Consider the following 21823-nt stretch of genomic DNA (forward strand, 5'->3'; position numbering starts at 1 on the left):
GAGCCCCAGCCTGTTCAGTCTTTGGTCCAAAATGGTCCACAGAAACCATTTGCTTTTGAGGACACTATAGAGTGGCTGGTTTATGTCAGTAGGAATGCTTGCCTAGGAGGATCTCCATCTTTCCTTCAGTTGTTGAGTAGCACCCATTGGCCAGTGTTTAACGTCTGTTCTGCGTGTGCTTTCCAACGTGTTGCTCTTTGTGTTCACAGTGGTCCATTTACATCCGTGCTGCGGTCCGCAAGGAGAAGGGTTTGCCCATTCTCGTGGAGCTACTGCGAATAGACAATGACCGTGTGGTGTGTGCTGTCGCCACTGCGTTACGAAATATGGCCTTGGACGTCAGAAATAAGGAGCTCATCGGTAGGTGGAAGGAAAATCCCTTTTGTTTCCGTGGCGGATGACTACAAAAACATGCTGTGGTAATTTGAAAAAGCAGGGTTGATAGTCTGAGATGTATGTGTAATCTGGAAGCAAAGACCCTCATCCATGCCTTTGTTACTTCCAGACTCGACTATTGCAATGCTCCCCTGGCCAGCCTCCCACCTTGCACCCTCCGTAAACCTGAGCTCATCCAAAACTCTGCTGCCCATAATCTAACTCTCAGCAAGTTCTGTTCACTCATCACCCCTGTGATCGCTGACCTACATTGACTGCCGGTCCAGCAACACCTTGATTTTAAAACTCTCATCCTTGTTTTCAAATCCCTTCATGGCCTCACCCCTCCCTATCTCTGTAACTCCCTCCAGCCCTACAACCCTCCGAGATCTCTGCACTCCCCCAATTCTGTCCTCTTGCACATCCCTAATTATCATCACTCCATCATTGGCGGCCGTACTTTCAGCTGCTTCGGCTCTGAGCTCTGGAATTCCCTTGCTAAACCTCTCTGCTTCTCTGCCTCTCTGCTGCTCTCTTCTCCTTTAAGATGCTCCTTAAAACCTACCACTTTGACAAAGCTTTTGGTCACCTCTCCTAATGCCTCCTTATGTGGCTCGGTGTCAAATTTTGTTTGAAAATGCTCCTGTGAAGAGCCTTGGGACATTTCACTACTTTAAAAGCAATATATAAATTCAAGTTATTGTAAGGACTGCAAATCCTCACTGCAGTCATTAACTAGAAAATCTTTGGCTGAAACTTTACTCTTCAAATTGTTCTGTGAAGACCCATTATTAATGATTCAAAGGAAGTATTGCTGAAAGGGATTTTGAAAGAACTTGCAATTATATTGTGCCATTCACAACCTCAGGATGTCCCAAAGTGTCTTTCAGTCAATGAAGTACTTTTGAAGTGTAGTTACTGTTGTAATGTAGGAAACACAGCAGCCAATTTGTGCACAGCAAGATCCCATATATAGCAAAGCGACAATGACCAGATGATGACTGCGAAATTTAGGGGTGTAATGCTAGCCATTAAGGCTTCCTGGAGCGGAACACGGTGGCCGCCATTTTGGAGAGGTCGTTAGCGCTCCCGCTGCCTGCGCTCGCCTCTCACGTAAATATGCAGATAGTGACGTCAATCCTGAACACACACACGACTGCGATTTTGACCATTGCCGCTCTACATACCGCCCTCTCCAAACCACGCAAGGAAGAACGTGTGTGCAGCGGTACTAGAGATGCTGCCAACGCTTCTTAAAGAGACACACACATCTTTCAGGTAAGTTTCGATTTCAGCTTTTGGACTTTTTTTTTACTGGAGTAGAGGTTTGGTGCAATACATTTAAGAAGATGTTAAAGTGTGCAGTGAGTGCTGTTGGACGTTTGCAAGGCTTTGGCTGTTAAAGGAGGACCTCTGAGAACACCACTTGCTCCCAGTTCTGGGGGCTCTAGTTGCAGTCCCCCTTGAGCTGCAGCATCACCTGGAGATGGAGCAGACACAGCAAAGGAGACAAGCTGCTCGCAGAGGGAAGAGGAAGAAGGCAGAAGAGGAAGAAGCAGAAGAGGAGGAAGGGGAAGGAAGGAGGCAACCCAGACAGCCCCTTTCTGGCCAGGATATCCAGGATCAAATCATCCGCCTGCGGTACCAATGAACCCAACCATGTTCCCCTTTCAACGTTTGTCCCACACCTTACTTTCCCTCTGTTACTGGCCATCACAGCGTCCTCTTGGCTACAATGCTGAAATAAAAGCCACCACAAAGCAAACTTTCCAATCCAACTTTATCCATATATGCATCTAATATTACGTCAAAAACATTAACTAATCACCCTTGTACATTCCCTTAGTAACTGCCTTTGCCTACCCTAGTGATGTTATGCAGTGCTACCCCAGTGACTGCAGCATGGCTGGTGGAAGGCTGCTGACTTTCAGTGGGGGACACTGCAGATGACCTTTCAGGATGACCTCAAGGAGCTGGTGGCTGGGAGTGTGAAATCAAGTGACGGTATTTATTCTTCTTCTTCACTCGCCTCTCCCTCTTCTTGGTGAAGCACGGGCTGGGCAAGCTGGATTTCTTGGGAGTCTGAAATGAGGAAGGCACAAGGGTAGAGTTGTGGTGGGGGGAGGGCAGGAAAGCAAGAGGTGTGTGGTTACACCATGTGTAGCTTGTACATCAGAAGAGATTGTGGGATGAGGGGCAAGTGGGATGTGAGGAGGATAATGTATGAGGATACCAGTATCTTGTATTCTTTCAGCCCCGCCGCTGGCCAAAGACTCAGCCATGCCCCTGTCAAGAATGGCCAGCGCCATCTCCTCCAAGGGGGTGAGGTGAAGCTAGGAATTGGCGGTGTGCCTCGTGTTTGGTAGAGATTGTTGATAGTTGAGTGATGGGTGGGGGGGGGATTGTGCATTGAGCAGTGTGTGAGTCTAGTGATGCAGTTGGTCGGAGATGGCTATTGAAGATGCATTCACTGACCTTGACCATTCGTCTGAGGTCAAGAAACTTCTTTGGGCACTAGAGCCAGGTCCTGGGGGCGACACTGCTGGCAGTGACAGCCTCGGTGATCTGGTCCCACATCCTTCTTTCTGGAGGACCTCCTGGCTCCCTGTGGGTAGAGCACCTCTCTTCCAGTGTTAACCCCCTGCACAAAGCTCGAGCGATGCATCCGAGACCCTGGTGCCCTTTCCCTGGCCTGTTGAACAATTTGTGTACATTCTGAAGCGCTTTTACCATTTTTTAAGTGCAGAAGGCAGTTCAGCTTTAAGAGCTGCAGATTGCCTAGCTTGGAATGATTTTTAATTTTTTTTTCAGAAGGCATTTCACCTTTAAGGGCTAGATACTGCCTTGAAAACTAACAGCCTTGCTTTAAGGAAAGGCAGCGTCGCTTCAGGGACGCGACCTTGGGCCTCCTGCTGAGTGCACAGCCTGTCAGCAGCGCGATAGTCACTGGGCTGTGCACTAAAATCATTTAAATTAGCAAGCAGCACCAAATTGACGTGCTGCCTGCGCTTTCTAAACAAGCGCGAGCAAATCTCGCCTCGAGGCGCCCACACCCGTTTTCGGGCCTTATCGAATTTCTTGGCCAATGTGTTTTTGTGATGTTGGTTAAGGGATAAATATTCGCCAAGACAACGGCAACAGAGAAAGGACTCCCCTGCTCTTCTTTGAAATAGTGCCATGGGATCTTTTTCGTCCACCTGAGAGGGCAAACGGGGCCTTGGTTTTTAACTTCTCATCCAAAAGATGGCATCACGGACAGTGCAGCACACCCTCAGTACTGAACTGAAATTTCAGCCTAGAATATGTGCTTACGTCTCTGGATTGGGATTTGAATCCACAACCTTCAGAGTCAGAGGCGAGAGTGCTACCATTGAGCCACAGAGTTGAAGCACTACTTCCTGTAATGTTTTCCTCTACTGGACACTGCGTATGTTCGACCACTGATTGTTTTACTGATTGTTTTCCCACAAGGATCAAATCTATTTGTCACTTTTTTAAATAGATATTTTAAAACCCTTCACTGGCTGCTGGATGACATTTCAGCCTCAATTTCACTTTCGGTTAACTAAAATAAAGATGGTTATTGACAGAAAAATTTCACAGATGAGTCCTCATTTCTGATTAAATTCCTCACCCTCCCTTTGTGATTCAATGACTTCATTTGCTCGTTTATACGCCACATTTTGAATTTCACAATCTCACTCAGCGAGGCCAACGGGTGACCATTTGGGAGAAATGGGGTAAATCACGTTATTACATAGAATTTACAGCATGCAATCAGGCCAATCGGCCCAACCGGTTTATGCTGATGTTTATCCACTACATAGGCCTCCTCCCACCCTACTTCTTCAAATCCAATCAACATATCCTTCTGTTCCTTTCTCACTTATGTACTTATCTTACCTCCTCTTTAAAGGCATCTATACTTTTCGCCTCAACTACTCCTTGTGGTAGCGAGTTCCACATTCTCACCACTCTCTGGGTATAGAGGTTTCTCTTGAATTCCTTATTGGATCTATTAGTAACGAACTTTTGATCCCCCCACAAATGGAAGCACCTTCTCTACATCTACCCTTTCTAACCTCTTCATAATTTTAAAGACCTCTATTGGGTCAACCATCCGTCTTCTCTTTTCTAGAGAAAAGAGCCCCAGCCTGTTCAATCTTCCTGAATGGTATAACCTCTCAGTTCTGGTATCATCCTTGTAAATCTTTTTTGCACCTTCTCCAGTGCCTCTATGTCCTTTTTGTAATATGGAAACCTATCTTATAGGGAGCTTGTCTGAGTTTGGGAATGAGGAACACTGTTGGGTGGAGTACAGGCAGCTTTACTTTGCGTTGTACTGTTGATGTACCTGTCCTGATGTTGAATCTGGTTGTTCCAATTGTGAAAGTGTTGCTTTCCGCAACTCTTGATGAGCACAGAAATTTACAGCGAGAGGGGAAAATAAAGTCATTGAAACAAAACATAACAGACTGTAATGTGCACTGGGAGAGTTGGAATGAATAGTTTTACTGTTTTGGAATGCTTATTTGATTCTCATTATAGCATCACTGTAAAGGAACATAATCTATTTTCACCAGATCTACAACTCTCCGAGATTTCTGTGCTCCTCCAATTCTGGCCCCTTGTGCATCCCCCAATTTCCTTCGCCCCACCCTTGGCAGCCATGCCTTCAGCTGCCTAGGCCCTAAGTTCTGGAATTCCCTCCCTAAATCTCTCCATCTCTCCACCTCTCTATCCTCCTTTAAGACGCTCCTTGAAACCTACCTCTTTGACCAAGCATTTGGCCACCTGTCCTAATGTGTCAATTTTTTCCGATAACACTCCAGTGAAGCCTTGGGACATTTTACTATGTTAAAGGTGCTTTATAAATGTGATTTGTTGCTGCTGAATACCCTAGCTTCCATTCTTGGACTCATGTATCACTGGACAGAGTGAGGGATGGGGCAATTGTAAGGAGGCATCCTGCATGCTGTTGGCAGTGGCTGGTGCTTGACGAGAAGAGTCTTTCAACTTTATGTTAATATATTTCCAGGGTCCTGCGATGCTCATTCACAGAATAAAGTAACTGCAACCTGCGATTATGCAAACCATTGGCAGGGTTGGTTTACTGCGACAAGCTTAGGGTGGCCAACCCTCCAGGATTGTTCTGGAGTCTCCAGGAATTAAAGGTTAATCTCCGGGACACTGCTACGAGCAACCCGGGAGAAAAATCATAGAGACATTTTTTTTTAATTGTATATGATTTTTAAATTTTCTTTGAACATTTATTAGTTAATAAAATATTGGAGACAGGAAAAAAGGCTGTTTGACTCAACCAATCGGATAATTAAGATCCTGTTTGATTTCTAATCGGTGTGGGAAGGTGGTGCGCTACGAGGATGGATGTGTTGGGCTAACCAAATTAGTAACAATACTGTGGAGGAGGAATTCCTGGAGTGTATACGGGATGGTTTCCTGGACCAACATGTCGAGGAACCAACTAGAGACCAGGCCATCTTAGACTGGGTATTATGTAATGAGAAAGGATTAATTAGCAATCTTGTTGTGTGAGGCACCTTGGGGCGGAGCGATCATAATATGATAGAATTCTTCATTAAGATGGAGAGTGAAGTAGTTGACTCAGAGACTAGGGTCCTGAATTTAAATAAAGGAAACTACGATGGTATGAGGCACGAGTTGGGTAGGATTGATTGGGGAATGTCACTCAAAGGGTTGATGGTGGATAGGCAATGGCAAACATTCAAAGATTGCTTGGATGAACTACAGAATTTGTTCATCCCTGTTTGGCATAAAAATAAAACAAAAAAGGTGACTCAACCGTGGCTAACAAGGGAAATTAGGGATAGCATAAGATCCAAGGAGAGGACATATAAATTGGCCAGAAAAAGCAGTAAACCTGAGGATTGGGAGCAGTTTAGGATTCAACAAAGGAGGACAAAGGGATTAATTAAGAGGGGGAAAATAGAGAACGAGATAAGCTTGCAGGGAACATTAAAACTGACTGTAAAAGCTTTCATAGATATGTGAAGAGAAAAAAATTGGTGAAGTCAAGCATAGGTCCCTTGCAGTCAGAATCGGGGAATTTATAATGGGGAACAAAGAAATGGCAGACCAATTAAATACATATTTTGGTTCTGTCTTCACAAAGGAGGACACAAATAACCTCCCAGAGATGTCGGGGAACATAGGGTCTAATGAGAGGGAGGAACTGAATGAAATCAGTATTTGTAGGGAAATGGTGTTAGGGAAATTGATGGGATTGAAGGCCGATAAATCCCCAGGGCCTGATAATCTACATCCTAGGGTACCTAAGGAAGTGGCCCTAGAAATAGTAGATGCATTGCTGGTCATCTTCCAAAATTCTATAGACCCTGGAACAGTTCCCATGGATTGGAGGGTAGCTAATGTTATCCCACTGTTCAAAAAAGGTGGTAGAGAGAAAATGGGGAATTACAGACCGGTCAGCCTGACATTGGTAGTGGGGAAAATGCTAGAGTCCATTATAAAAGATGTAATAGCAGAGCACTTGGAAAACAGTGACAGGATCGGACAAAGTCAACATGGACTTACAAAAGGTAAATCGTGCTTGACTAATCTACTAGAATTTTTTGAGGATGTAACTGGTAGAATAGATAAGGGAGAACCAGTGGATGTGGTGTATTTGGACTTTCAGAAGGCTTTCGATAAGGTCCCGCATAAGAGATTAGCGTGTAAAGTTAAGGCACATGGGATTGGGGGCAAGGTATTGACTTGGATAGAGAACTGGTTGGCAGACAGGAAGCAAAGAGTTGGAATAAACGGGTCTTTTTCCGAGTAGCAAGCAGTGACTAGTGGGGTACCGCAGGGATCGGTCCTAGGACCCTAGCTATTCACAATATATATTAATGATCTGGACGAGGGAACTAGATGTAATATCTCCAAGTTTGCAGACGACACAAAGCTGGGTGGGCGTGTGTGCGGTGAGAAAGATGCCGAGAAACTCCAGTATGATTTGGACAGGTTGGGTGATTGGGCAGATGCATGGCAGATGCAGTATAATGTGGATAAATGCGAGGTTATCCACTTTGGTGGCAAAAACAGGAAGGCAGATTATTATCTGAACAGCAATAGATTGGGAGAAGGGGAAGTGCAATGAGACCTGGGTGTCCTTGTGCACCAGTTGCTGAAGGTAAGCATGCAGGTGCAGCAGGCGGTTAAGAAGGCAAATGGTATGTTGGCCTTCATAGCGAGAGGGTTTAAGTACAGGAACAAGGATGTCTTGCTGCAGTTGTACAGGGCCTTGGTGAGACCACACCTTGAGTATTGTGTGCAGTTTTAGTCGCCTTATCTGAGGAAGGATGTTCTTGCCATGGAGGGAGTGCAGCGAAGATTCACCAGACTGATACCTGGGGTGGCAGGAATGACGTATGAGGAGAGATTGGGTTGATTGGGCTTATACTCGCTGGAGTTTAGAAGAATGAGAGGGGATCTCATTGAAACTTATAAAATTCTAACAGAACTAGGCAGGCTAGATGCAGGAAGGATGTTCCCGATGGCGGGGGAGTCCAGAACCAGAGGTCACAGTCTAAGGATAAGGGGTAAGCCATTTAGGACAGAGATGAGGAGGAATTTCTTCACCCAGAGAGTGGTGAACCTGTGGAATTCTCTACCAAAGAAGGCAGTTGAGGCCAATTCATTAAATATATTCAAGAAGGAGTTAGATATATTTCTTAAGGCTAAAGGGATCAAGGGATATGGGGAGAAGGCAGGGACAGAGTACTGAGTTTGGATGATCAGCCATGATCTCATTGAATGGCGGAGCAGGCTCGAGGGGCCGAATGGCCTACTCCTGCTCCTATCTTCTATGTTTCTATGTGTTGGGCGAGCATTGGCGAGAATGTGCGGCAGTGCTGGGCTGGCCACCTGAATCTGACACTAGTGTTAACTGCTTAGTGAGAAGCGGGGGAGTAACATTTTTCAACCCCAGGCAAATGTTGAACTTCTTGTATTCAAACGCCGCGTCAATGCCTTGTGGTGCCTTTTAATTAGAGAGTTCAACTGCAATTAAAGGGATTGTTGTTCACCAGTAGCAGAGGGCCTCTTGCGTGTGGTACACCTGTGTTTATTGCATTGAGAGACCTTCAAAGAGTTATTGAATTTCACTCAGTAGAATATTCCCAAAGTGTTTGAGTAATGAAGTATGACTGACAGGCTGATCAATGCTGCCTTGACTAAAGGTAAATGCCTCGGCCTACTGCATTGAGTGCAGGGATGTGCCCCTCAGCCTCATCATGTAGAGTATGATTTGTGCCATTTTTGGGCAAGAACTTCAAGTGCATTCCCCCTTCCCGCAAACCCCACCCCCAATACCTCAGGGACTGCTTGAGCTTGCTTCTGGTTCTTGTCCTTAATTAAATAGAATTACATAGAATGCACAGCACAGAAACAGACCATTCAGCCTAACTGGTCCATGCCTCCTCTCACCCCTCTTCATCTCACCCTGTCAGCATAACCATCTATTCCTTTCTCCCTCATGTGTTTATCTAGCTTCCCTTTAAATGCATCTGTGCTATTCACCTCAACTAACCCTTGTGGTATCTAGTTCCACATTCTAACCAATCTCTGGATAAAGAAGTTTCTTCTGAATTCCCCATTGGATTTATTAGTGACTATCTTATATTTATGGCCCCTAGTTCTGGTCTGCCCCACAAGTGAAAATATCTTCTCTACGTCTACCCTATCGAACCCCTTCATAATTTTAAAGACCTCTATCAGGTCACCCCTCAGCCTTCTCTTTTCTGGAGAAAAGAGCTCCCACCTGTTCAATCTTTCCTGATAGTTATAACCTCTCTGTTCTAGTATCATCCTTGTAAACCTTTTTTCCACCTTCTCCAGTGCTTCTGTATCCTTTTTATAATATGGAGACCAGAACTGTTCACCATACTCCAAGTGTGGTCTAACCAAGGTATTCCAAGTCTAATTGTGCTCCTCTTCTTTCCTTTTCCACCAAGGCAAATACGCCATGCGAGATCTTGTCCACCGTCTTCCCGGAGGCAGTGGCAGCACCGGCACCGGCACCGCCACCAACACTGTCAGCAAAGCCATCTCCGACGAGACAATAACTGCCATTTGCTGCGCTTTGCATGAAGTCATTACTAAAAACATGGAAAACGCCAAGGCCTTGCGAGACTCTGGAGGGATCGAGAAGCTCATCGGCATTGCCAAGAGTAAAGGAGACAAGTACGTAACTGGTCACAGTGTACGATAGTCGCAGTTGTCACTAGCTCCAGAGGGTAATACTGTTGAGTCTGAAATGGTAACCGCGTCAATGCGCACAGGCCCAGCATCACAGGGATCGATGCATGTTCTCCGTGTAAGGTTGCCAACTCTGGTTGGGTGTATTCCTGGAGGTTTCATCACATGACCTCCCGCCTCGAACCGTCCCACACTCCTTTCATTGGTCCATCCTCCACACTGACTTCACAGGCCAATTGGAAAGGGGACAAGCTCTTTGTTACCCAATTGAATTAATCCTGACTGTTGGTGAAACAACCTTTTTTCCCCAATATTTCTATATTCAAAGAAAATGAAAAAAACACAATTTTGTTTATTTTTTATGATTTTTCTGCTGGGTTGCTCACTGAATTCTGCACAGTGCCCAAACATGAGATAGGGTTTCCAACCCTTCAGGCTTAGTCCTAGAGATCAATCTTCAATTCCTGGAGACTCCAGGACTAAGCCTGGAGGGTTGGAAACCCCATCTCATGGGAGCATGTTTAATGGTTGGACACTGTTCAGAATTCAATGTGGATTAATATCCTTCAGACAGCACCAAGAATTAAAATGAAGAAAAAAAATGAGTGGAAATAACAATTGCCGACTCTCCCCCAAAAATTCAAGGGGCTTTGCTTTAGGTGGCAAAGGTTTGGAGAAACAGTGGGGGTAATACTGACTTTGGGTGACGGTGTAAAACAGGCGACTTTCATTTCCATCTGGTTTTCCATTTGGAAATGAAGATAGGGAGAGATGTATAATGGGCGCCTGAATCGATAGTGCCTGTTTTACACTACAGGCCAAAGTCCCCCCCTCCCACCACCCCCATATTTTATATGTTCTCTTCCTTCCATTCAAACCCCATACAGTGTCCGTGGCGAATATGATGAGCCAGCAGCTGAGCCACAGTTTCCTGGCAACGTCCTCCAGTAACCAGTGGCTGTGAGGTGCACAGCAAAGCACTCAATGTAACAGGCCAAGTCTTTCACCCATTAGTGCCATTAGCCTCTAACCTCACCGGGGTAAGTCCAGTGAATAGGGTTTCCACCCTCCAGGATTGCCCTGGAGTCTCCAGGAATTAAAGATTAATCTCCTGGGCACTGCTGTGAGGAACCCAGGGGGAAAAAATCATAGGAGCATTAAAAAAAAGTGTTTTTCTTTCATTTATTAGTTATAAAAATATTGGAGATGGGGGAAAAAGATGGTTTGACACAGGCCAAAATCATCCAAATGGGTAATGAAGAGTTTGTTTGCCTTCCAATTGGTGGGGCAGGCAGTAAACCGTGAGGATGGATGTTTAGGCAATCAATGGCAGATGTGTGAAGGCGAGGTGGTTGGAGGCACGCGGTCATGTGATGAAACCTTCAGGAAAAGTCAACCAGAGTTGGCAACCCTAGCAGTGAATGGAAGAGCTCTTTCCAAAATCACAGTTATTGACTATATCCCCAAATTCAGCCGATTCCACAATATTACCCCGGTGACTATTGCGACACGACATCTCGCGCACCCACTTGAGACCTAGAAGTAGGCCATAAAATGGCAGGTTGCAGCCACATCGCTGTCACCTTCTTAGAATCTCTCAAGGGTAGAAACCACTCTGCCTGCTATCTAAATGAAATGGTTTCAAATTCCTCTGCGTGCTAGTTAAATGAAATTGTTTGAAATTTCTCTGCGTGATATCTAAATGAAACCATTAGCCCATTTAAATAACAGGTTAACAACTGTTAAAATAACAAAGAAAGAAATTCAACTGAATTCATTAACCAACTCATTATAGATACTATTCAGAGAGGGGAACCAGATGGCACAGTGGAACTGTGCAGTGTAGTGGGTTAGTCACGGGCTTTTTCACCTCTGGGACCTGGGGTTCAAATCTTCTCTCGTGGCTGCAAGAGTCCTTGATGAAATTAGCTGAGCAGTCCAAGTTCCAGTGGGCAATGGACCTACAGCATAAAACTGCCCCAAATCCAGCACTAATTGACTAGAACAGAGGAGGCTGAGGGGAGACCTAACTGAGGTGTATAAAATTATGAGGGGCCTAGATAGAGTGGATAGGAAGAACCGATTTCCCTTAGCAGAAGGGGCAATAACCAAAGGGCATAGATTTAAAGTCATTGGTTGGAGGTTTAGAGGGGATTTGAGGAGAAATGTTTTCACCCAGAGGGTGGTGGGGGTCTGGAACCCACTGCCTGAAAGGGTGGTAGAGGCAGAAACCCTCATCGCATTTAAAAAGTACTTGGATATGCACTTGAAGTGCCACAACCTACAAGGCTACAGACGAAGTGCTGGAAAGTGGGATTAGGGTGGCTAGCTCCTTGTTGGCCGGCACAGACAAGATGGGCCGAATGGCCTCCTTCTGTGCTGTAAATTTCTATGATTCTATGATTCTGACCAGCTTAAGTATGGCCTGTGTAAAGTAATGTTTCTCTGTGTTAAAGGCACTATGTCAATGTTGCTTTTCTGAGGTTGGGGCTGAGGCACATTGTTTGGGAGAATGTAGAGGGAGCTTTACCCTGAATCCAGCTTGATGCTGACACTGGGTTCCTGAAACACAAAGTGTTCCATTCCTCAGGACTAATATTATTCACCCTAATGAACTCCTTAATTACAGAACTGTCTAGAACATTTTTGCAAATGTTGTGCTTATCTCAGTGAGGTGATGTCAGTGCTGGCAAGTGAGCAATTTGACCATCCAGCACCAAGCACTCCCAGGTTAGGTATAGCAAGGTGAGATGATGAAAAGTAAAGCTCCCTCTACTCTGCTCTAATAATGTGCCTTGGACCCAGCCTCAGAAAAGCCCTTCCTCTCCACTGAAAACCAGTATGAGCTTTGCCCACACAAGCCATCCTATGATGTCTCTGGGTGACATTACCAATTTAGGGCCTAGTTAAGGGGCCCTTTTGTCAGAGCTGGGTTGAGTCTGCCCAACAGTGATGCATCTTCAAGACAGGTACTCAAGGATGAGGGTGTTGCACAGAAAATAAACACCACAAAACCCAGTGTAGAAATGATAGCTTTGGGTAGATTGGTGTGATGTGCATAGCTGGGAAAGTGTTCCATTCATCATTACAGAAACCTTTGGCTGTCAGATCTGAAAGTCATGAGCCCAGATTTTGCACCATTGTGAATAACTTTTTAGGAGATGAATTAAAAAAGTTGAAGAACCACCAAAGGGCTGACTTTCCTTCCACTGTACCAATAACTCAGGGTAGGTGCAGCATAGCCGGTCTCTCCTATCCAGCAAGAACGCACGGTGGTGTCATTTGAGCATTTACATGGGTTAGGCGACCGATTGTGAACATGGAGCGCCACCTGCCCCAGGCAAGAATCCTTTGCCTTTGTTATCAGTTAAACCCTTTTAGTTAAAAGGGTTTGAGGTGTGAAAAACCTGAACTCGTAGCAGACTGAGAAATCATTGAAGATATAATGAGGCTATATTTTGGTCTTGGGCGGGAGTGTTAAATTGCGACTCAGCAGCCTGTTTTTGCAACTCTTCCCGGTTTTCTTTTCCATTGACTTCAGTCGGGTGGGGTGTAAATCCGGCAGTCTATTCGCTATCGCCCATTATGTCCTACTGCCCAAGACAAATTTATACACCCAGTATACGTCTAGTTCAATAATCCCTGCTGTTAGATACATGTTTAATTTACACGATTAACCACATTAGTATTTGTTTAGTAATAAATTCCCTGGCCTGGACCTGTTGGGCTGAATGGCCTGTTTCTGTGCTGTAAATACTATGGAAATCCCTATTGATGTGTTTAGCAGGTTCATCTTTCCCAGGCCCGTCTCATTGTTGTGAATAATACAGCGCTTTACTCCCAAGACAGGTGCATGGTACAGAGCGCACCTGGTCCTACTCAAATTAATTTACCTCCTCCTCTGTTGGGTCACTTTTTTGAGAGATTTTTGTGCCATCCCTGGTGGGTTTTTGCTGATTGCCAATGGCCTACTTGCCTTGGCATTCTGCATGGCTTGTTGCCAAGCTGAGGGGAAAGAAAATAAGATACAGGAATAGACCATTCAGCCCCTCCAGCTTGTTCCTCCAGTCAATTAGATCATGGCTGATCTGTATCTTAGAATCATAGGGCTAGAAATTGCGTAGCGCCCCATTTGGCGTAACAACTTTTGCGGGAAATATCGCCGGGCACGACACAATTGAATTCGACGCGAACTTCTGGTTTAGCGCTCCAGCAGGGAAGTGGAGCGCTACCACTTCCCTTGGAATGCTAAACGGAGCAAGAGGGGCGGTAGCGGTAGAGCGCTGCACAATGTTCCGTGCAGGCTCCTTCCCTCCCTTAACGGCAACGGCCAATGCTGAGGAGAATAACCCCTTAGCGCCCTATACCGCCCCCCGCAGACGCTAATGAGCAGTCGAATTTCTAGCCCATAGAATCATAGAATGGTTACAGCACAAAAGGAGGCCATTTGACCCGTCGAGTCCATGCCGGCTCTCTGCAAGAGCATTTCAGTTAGTCCCACTCCCCCGCCCTTTCCCCGTAGCCCTGCAATCTTTTTTCCTTCAGATACTTATCCAATTTCCTTTTGAAAGCCACGATTGAGTCTGCCTCCACCACCCTTTCAGGCAGTGCATTCCAGATCCTAACCACTCGCTGCGTCAAAAAGCTTTTCCTCATGTCGCCTTTGGTTCTTCTGCCAATCACCTTAAATCTGTGTCCTCTGGTTCTTGACCCTTCCACCAATGGGAACAGTATCTCTCGATCTACTCTGTCTAGACCCCTCATGATTTTGAACACCTCTATCAAATCTCCTCACAACCTTCTCTGCTCTAAGGAGAACAACCCCAGCTTCTCCAGTCTATCCATGTAACTGAAGTCCCTCATCCCTGGAACCATTCTTGTAAATCTTTTCTCCACCCTCTCTAAGGCCTTCACATCCTTCCTAAAGTGCGGTGCCCAGAATTGGACACAATACTCCAATTGAGGCCAAACCAATGTTTTATACAGGTTCATCATAACTTCTTTGCTTTTATACTCTATGCCTCTATTTATGAAGCCCAGTATCCCATATGCTTTTTTAACCACTTTCTCAACCTGCCCTGCCACCTTCAATAATTTGTTCACATATACCCCCAGGTCTCTCTGTTCATGCACCCCCTTTAGGATTGTACCCTTTAGTTTATATTGCCTCTCCTCGTTCTTCCTACCAAAATGTATCACTTTGCACTTTTCTGCGTTAAATTTCATCTGCCACATGGCCGCCCATTCCACCAGCCTGTCTATGTCCTCCTGAAGTCTATCACTATCCTCCTCACTGTTGATTATACTTCCAAGTTTTGTTTCATCTGCAGATTTTAAAATTGTGCCCTGTACATCCAAGTCATTAATATGTATCAAGAAAAGCAGTGGTCCTAGTACCGACCCCTGGGGAACCCCACTGTGTACCTTATTCCAGTCTGATAAACAACTGTTCACCACTACTCTCTGTTTCCAGTCACTTAGCCAATTTCACATACATGCTGCCATTGTCCCTTTTATTCCATGGGCTTCAACTTTGCTGGCAAGCCTATTATGTGGCACTTTATCAACCGCCTTTTGGAAGTCCATGTACACCACATCAACCGCATTGCCCTCATCAACCCTCTCTGTTACCTCATCAAAAATCAAGTTAATTAAACATGATTTGCCTTTAACAAATCCATGCTGGCTTTCCTTAATTAATCCACACTTCTCCAAGTGACTGTAATTTTTATTTCTAAAAGCTTCCCCACTACCGAGGTTGAACTGACTGGCCTGTAGTTGCTGGGTTTATCCTTAAACCCTTTTTTGAACAAGGTTGTAACATGTGCAATTCTCCAGTCCTCTGGCACCACCCCCATATCTAATGAGGATGGGAAGGTTATGGCCAGTACCTCCGTAATTTCCATTTTTACTTCCCTCGGTATCATAGGATGCATCCCATCCAGTCCTGGTGACTTATCTACTTTAAGTACAGCCAGCCTTTCTAGTACATCCTCTTTATCAATTTTTATCCCATCCAGTATCTCAACTATCTCCTTTTTCACTATGACTTTGGCAGCATCTTCTTCCTTGTTGAAGACAAATGCAAAGTATTAATTTAGTATCTCAGCCATGCCCTCTGCCTCCACGAGTAGGTCTCCATTTTGGCCCCTAATCGGCCCCACCCCTCCTCTTACTACCCGTTTACTATTTATATGCCTATAAAAGACTTTTAAATTCCCTCACTCTCTTTGCCCCTCTTATTTCCTTTTTCACTTCCCCTCTGAACTTTCTATATTCAGCCCGGTTCTCACTTGTATTCTCAACCTGACATCTGCCCCCTTTTACTGCTTCATCTTATTCTCTGTCTCTTTCGCCATCCAGGGAGCTCTGACTTTGGTTGCCCTACCTTTCCCCCTTATGGGAATGTACATCGACTGTACCCGAATCATCTCTTTAAAGGCAGCCTATTGTTCGATTACAGTTTTGCCTGCCAATTTTTGGTTCCAATTTACCCGGGTCGGGTCAGATCCATTCTCAACACACTGAAATTGGCCTTCCTCCAATTAAGTACTTTTACTCTAGATTGCTCCCTGTCCTTTTCCATAGCTAATCTAAACTTTCTGATACTATGATCACTGTTCCCTAAATGTTCCCTTGCTCCGCTTGACCCACCTCATTCCACAGAACCAGATCCAGCAATGCCTCCTTCCTCGTTGGGCTGGAAACATACTGATCAAGAAAGTTCTCCTGAACGCACTTCAGAAATTCTTCCCCCTCTCTGCCCTTTACACTATTACTATCCCGATTAGGATAGTTGAAGTCCCCCATTACCACTACTCTATAGTTCTTGTACCTTTCTGTAATTTCCCTGCAAATTTGCTCCTCTGCATCCTTCCCACTAGTTGGTGGCCTATAGAATACACCTAGTAGTGTAATGGCACCTCTGTTGTTTCTTAACTCTAACCAAATAGATTCTGTCCTTGGCCCCTCCAGGACATCCTCTCTCTCCAGCTCTGTAATATTCTCCTTAATCAATACTGTCACCCCCCACCTCCTTTTTTTCCTTCCCTATCTTTCCTGAACACCTTATATCCAGGAATATTTAGTACCCAATCCTGCCCTTTTTTGAGCCAGGTCTCCTTTATCGCCACAACATAGTTTTCCCATACAAAAAGAAAATACTGCAGATGCTGGAAATCTGAAATAAAAATAGATAATGCTGGAGATACTCAGCAGGTCAGGCAGCATCTGTGAAGAGAGAAACAGAGTCAGATCGATGACCTTTCGTCAGAACTGGAAAAAAGCAGGAAATGGAACAGATTTTTAAGCAAGTGTAGGGGCTGGGAATGTGGGGAGGGGATGAAAGAACAAAATGGAAGGTCTGTGATAGGATAGAAGGCAGGAGAGATTAAGAGATATTCAAGGCAAAACGAGATGGTAATGGGACAGGTTAAGAAACAGGGGCTGGCTCTAGATGAAGTGTAAATTGTGCTGGCAGAATGAAAGACAGCTGCCATGTGGGAGAGAAGAAAAGACACAAACAAAAGGTGTGGATAAAAAATATATATAGGATAGGGGCCGAGGTTTTGATCTGAAATTGTTGAACTCTATGTTGAGTCCAGAAGGCTGTAGAGTGCCTAATCGAAAGATGAGGTGCTGTTCCTCGAGCTTACGCTGAGCTTCAGTGGAACAGTGCAAGAGGCCGAGGATGGTGAGGTCTGAGTGGGAGTGGAGCGGAGAATTAAAATGACAGGCGACCGGAAGCTCGGGGTCCCCCTTACGGACTGAATGGAGGTGTTCTGCAAAGCGGTCACCCAATCTGCGTTTGGTCTCCCCAATGTAGAGGAGACCGCATTGTGAGCAGCGAATACAGTATACTAAATTGCAAGAAGTACAAGTAAATCGCTGTTTCACCTGGAAGGGGTGTTTGGGACCCTGGACAGTGGGAAGGGGAGAGGTATAAGGGCATGTGTTGCATCTCCTGCGCTTGCACGGGAAGGTGCCAGGGGAAGGGGTGTTGGGAGTGATAGAGGAGTAGACCAGGGTGTGGCGGAGGGGGCGCTCCCTTCGGAATGCTGAAAGGGGAGGTGAGGGGAAGATGTGTTTGGTGGTGGGATCACAGTGGAGGTGGCGGAAATGGCGGAGGATGATCCATTGAATGTGGCGGCTGGTGGGGTGAAAGGTGAGGACAAGAGGAACCCTATCATGGTTCTGGGAGGGAAGGGCAGGGGTGAGGGCAGAAGTGCGGGAGATAGAACGGACACGGTCGAGGTCCGTGTCAACCACAGTAGAGGGAAATCCTTGGCTGAGGAAAAAGGAAGACATGTCGGAAGCACTGGTATGGAAGGTGGCATCATCAGAGCAGATGCGGCGGAGACGGAGAAACTGGGAGAATGGAATTGAGTCCTTACAGGAGGCGGGGTGGGAGGAAGTGTAATCCAGGTAGCTGTGGGAGTCAGTGGGCTTGTAGTGAATGTTTGTCAATAACCTATCCCCAGAGATGGAGACGGAGAAGTCGAGGAAGGGAAGGGAAGAGTCGGAGATGGACCATGTGAAGGTGAGGGAAGGGTGGAAATTGGAAGCAAAGTGAATGAAGTTATCTAGTTCGGGGCGAGAGCAGGAAATGGCACCGATACAGTCATCAATGTACCGGAAAAAGAGGTGAGGGAGGGAACCTGAGTAGGACTGGAACAAAGAGTGTTCCATATATCCCACGAAAAGGCAGGCATAGCTAGGACCCATGCGGGTTCCCATAGCAACACCTTTGATTTGGAGGAAGTGAGTGGAGTCAAAGAAGAAGTTGTTCAATGTGAGAACAAGTTCAGCCAGGCGGAGGAGGGTGGTGGTGGATGGGGACTGGTTGGGCCACTTTTCAAGGAAGAAGCGGAGCGCCCTCAGGCCGTCCTGGTGGGGGATGGAGGTGTAGGGGGATTGTACACCCATAGTGAAAAGGAGACAGTTGGGGCCAGGAAACTGTTAAAGTGGCGGAGGGCGTCGGAAGAGTCGCGGATGTAGGTGGGAAAAGACTGGACAAGGGGAGAAAAAATAGAGTTGAGATAGGAAGAGATAAGTTCCGTGGGGCAAGAACAGGCTGAAACGATGGGTCTACCATCATATTCCCATGTGTCTATTTGCGCCTGCAGCTCACCAACATTATTTCCCACGCTTCGTGCGTTCACACACATGCACTGTAAACCTATATTTGACCTTCTTGTATTCTCTCTTAGTCTGACCCCACCTAATACCATTCTATTTCTTACTCTGGTGCTATTTGTCTCTCCCAATCCTTTGTTCACCTTGTTTCTCCTTTCGAATGCTATATCCTGGTGCCCATCCCCCTTCCAAATTAGTTTAAACCCTCCCAACAGCACTAGCAAACCCCCCGTGAGGATATTGGTCCCGGCTCCGTTGAGGCGCAAATCATCTGGCCTGTACAGGTCCCACCTCCCCAAGAACTGGTCCCAATGTCCTAGGAATCTAAAGCCCTCCGTACTGCACCAGCTTTCCTGCCACACATTCATCCGCCTTGATCCCGTAACCCTTGATATCCTTGCCTAACAAAAATCTAGCAATCTCCGTTTTGAAATTTTCAATTGACAGCTTTTTGCGGGGGAGAGTTCCAGATTTCCACTACCCTTTATGTGAAGAAGTGCTTTCTGACATTACTCCTGAACATACTAGCTCTAATTTTAAGGTTATGCCCCCTTGTTCTGAGTCCCCAACAGAGGAAATAGTTTCTCTCTATCTACACTTTCAAATCCTTTAATCATCTTAAACACTTCAATTTTATACCACATGACACTCAGCACCTCCATCAGGTTGAGACAGGCCCGCTTCTAAAGCCATAATGCGCCACATCTGATCGGATCTTTTCGAGTCCAAAGTTTTTACTTTGATGCCTTCTTATTTCCGAATTGAAAGTAGCAATTTGGTTCCAGAATAATTAATATTGATTCATATTAAAACAGAAGAAAAATTCAACCCGCCTTCCCAGCTGTGAGTTCAGTAAAAACTGCAGTGTGTTGGGCCCAACATTTTTGATCTGGTATATTCCCATATCTGGGTTTATTTGAAATCACAGCTTGATAGAGAGCAAAAGCCTCAGCTGCCATTTTCATCTCTTGTATGTTCTACAAAGTCTGTCTCTGTTTGGTACCAAATCATCCATGTCCAATGCTCAGCTTTTAACTGCAAATTGGTTGGGTAATTGCTGTTAACATTTTAAATTTCTTCTAGTGGCTTGATTAAAGGGGAAAGTGTCATTCTGCTGAATTGCCTCACAATCTGAAGATAGGGAGATTTACGTGCCCCTTATTAATGCGTCTCCGGCACCTCTTCTTGGGGTAATTTTGACTGTGTGATAGTGTAAAACGGGTGATAGCGAATCGGCAGCCCGTTTTATATCTCTCCCCATTGAAGTCAATGGAAATAAAAATCGGGAGATGTAAAACGGGCTGCCGACTATAAAGTCAAAATCTATCCCCTTGTCTCTTTTCATGCTTTGGACTCTGTTGATTGGAGGCAGACATTTAAGGGGCAATTTTCCAAGTCCACTTTGCGAAAGGTGGTTAGCATGGTGCTCCTCCCCCCCCCATTGTACGATATACCCTGGCAGCGAGCGAGGCTCCCCACCCCTCACCGCCAATGCCTATTCAGAATATTAGCCCCTCAGTGTAGGAATGTCCCTTTTCAATAAATTTCAGCTCCTGAACCATGAATTCCACCCACCATTGATGACTCCCTTTACGGCGTGGTTTGTTTTCATGTCGGAAAACCCAGCCTGAAATGTCATAAGATCCACACATTGATCTGCCAGAAGATGGAAGTAAAATGTTATGCTTCTCAAGACACTTAAATAAAAATGCAGACACTTAGCAGCAACGTAACCCCCGCCGATGATTTCATTTGTAACGTCGTCGCATTTGGTTTTCAGCAGTAACAGTTTATACAAGTGTCTTGCCAGAATCTACATCAGCGGTGAGCTGATATAAGAGGGAGGGAACAAGAAGGAAAATCAGAATTAAGCATCAAGAACAGTGGGGTGCCTTGGGGGGGGTCGACTGTTTCACCACAATAAAGGAGCCAACCAACTTCTCACCTGAAACCCTCGGCATTGCCAGAATAATTTGCTTGGCATTGATCTTCAGCCACGAGCTGCTCTGTAGTTCTGTAATCTGCACCCAAGTTTCAAAAGCATCAAACACACAGAGAGCCTGCCAGACAATCGTTGATTTGATTTGATAAACGTCTCTGCATGGCTCGCATTCCATCTGGTATTAAAGTTTTCTTTTAATGAATTCAAATCAAGCGTACCCATTTGCCCCGGTACTCTTTTTTTTTCCCCTGTCTTTGTAGCCAGAGACTCTGATGTAAGAAAACTACTAAGCACTTGATTTGAGTATAAAACAAGGCTTTAATCAACTGTTTCACAACCATGAGATTCCAGTTACATCACTAGTTCCTGGTTACAAAAACGTCCTGGGCAAGCTGGGCCCACGCCCGAGTATTTATACTCCTTGGACGGCGCCACCAGCTGGCCGCCCAGTGTTATTTCATGAGTCATTTCTTCATGAATGATAAGATTCATGACAGACTCCATTTCAGAATGAAGTGACAACATGATCTGTTCTCCCGCAGCAGATGTTGGGATGGGAGCTATTGCTACTTTTAGACAGTTCGAGACAGGGCAAGAGATAGAAACTGCCCGGCGTTCTGATGTTTGCAAAAAATGCCTTCACGTTGTAAGGCACAGAAGGAAATGGAAGGAAGGAAAGAAAGAAAGACAGACTTGCATTTAGATAGCAGCTTTCATGACCTCGGCGAGTGAAGTGCTTTTGAAGTGTCGTCACTGTTGTAATGTAGGAAACACGACAGCCTATCTATGCACAGCAAGCTCCCACAAACAGCAATGAGATAACGACTAGAAAATCTGTTTTCATGACGGTGGTTGAGAGATAAATATTGGCCAGGACGCCAGGGAAAATATTCCTGCTCTTCTTCGAAATAGAGCCATCGGATCTTTTGCATCCACCTGAGAGGGTACACAGGACTTTGGTTTAACGTTTCATCCAAAAAAAAATAGCACTTTCGACAGTGCAGAACTCCCTCAGTACTGCACTGGAGTGTCGGCCGGAGTGTCAGCCTAGATTATGGGCTCAACTCTCTGGAATGGGACTTGAACCCACGCCGTTCTGACTCAGAGGTGAGAGTGCTACCACTGACCTAC

The 21823-nt window shown here is 45.5% G+C and overlaps 1 protein-coding gene across 5 annotated transcripts in view; it reads left to right on the top strand.

Moving 5' to 3' along the window:
- LOC147117753 (catenin delta-2-like) overlaps nucleotides 1-21823 on the top strand; it is a 1234825-nt gene that overhangs the window by 1146537 nt on the left and 66465 nt on the right. For all 5 annotated transcript variants that reach the window (XM_085988992.1, XM_085988995.1, XM_085988993.1 and 2 more), the window contains 2 exons: nucleotides 210-360; nucleotides 9372-9600. In XM_085988992.1, coding sequence (XP_085845118.1) covers nucleotides 210-360; nucleotides 9372-9600 — 380 coding nt within the window. The remainder of the gene's footprint in view (nucleotides 1-209; nucleotides 361-9371; nucleotides 9601-21823) is intronic.

The sequence above is a fragment of the Somniosus microcephalus genome, chromosome 5 (assembly GCF_052327205.1).
Source record: "Somniosus microcephalus isolate GS21.2 chromosome 5, FLI_Smic_1.0, whole genome shotgun sequence".
Classification (NCBI taxonomy): Eukaryota; Metazoa; Chordata; class Chondrichthyes; order Squaliformes; family Somniosidae; genus Somniosus; species Somniosus microcephalus.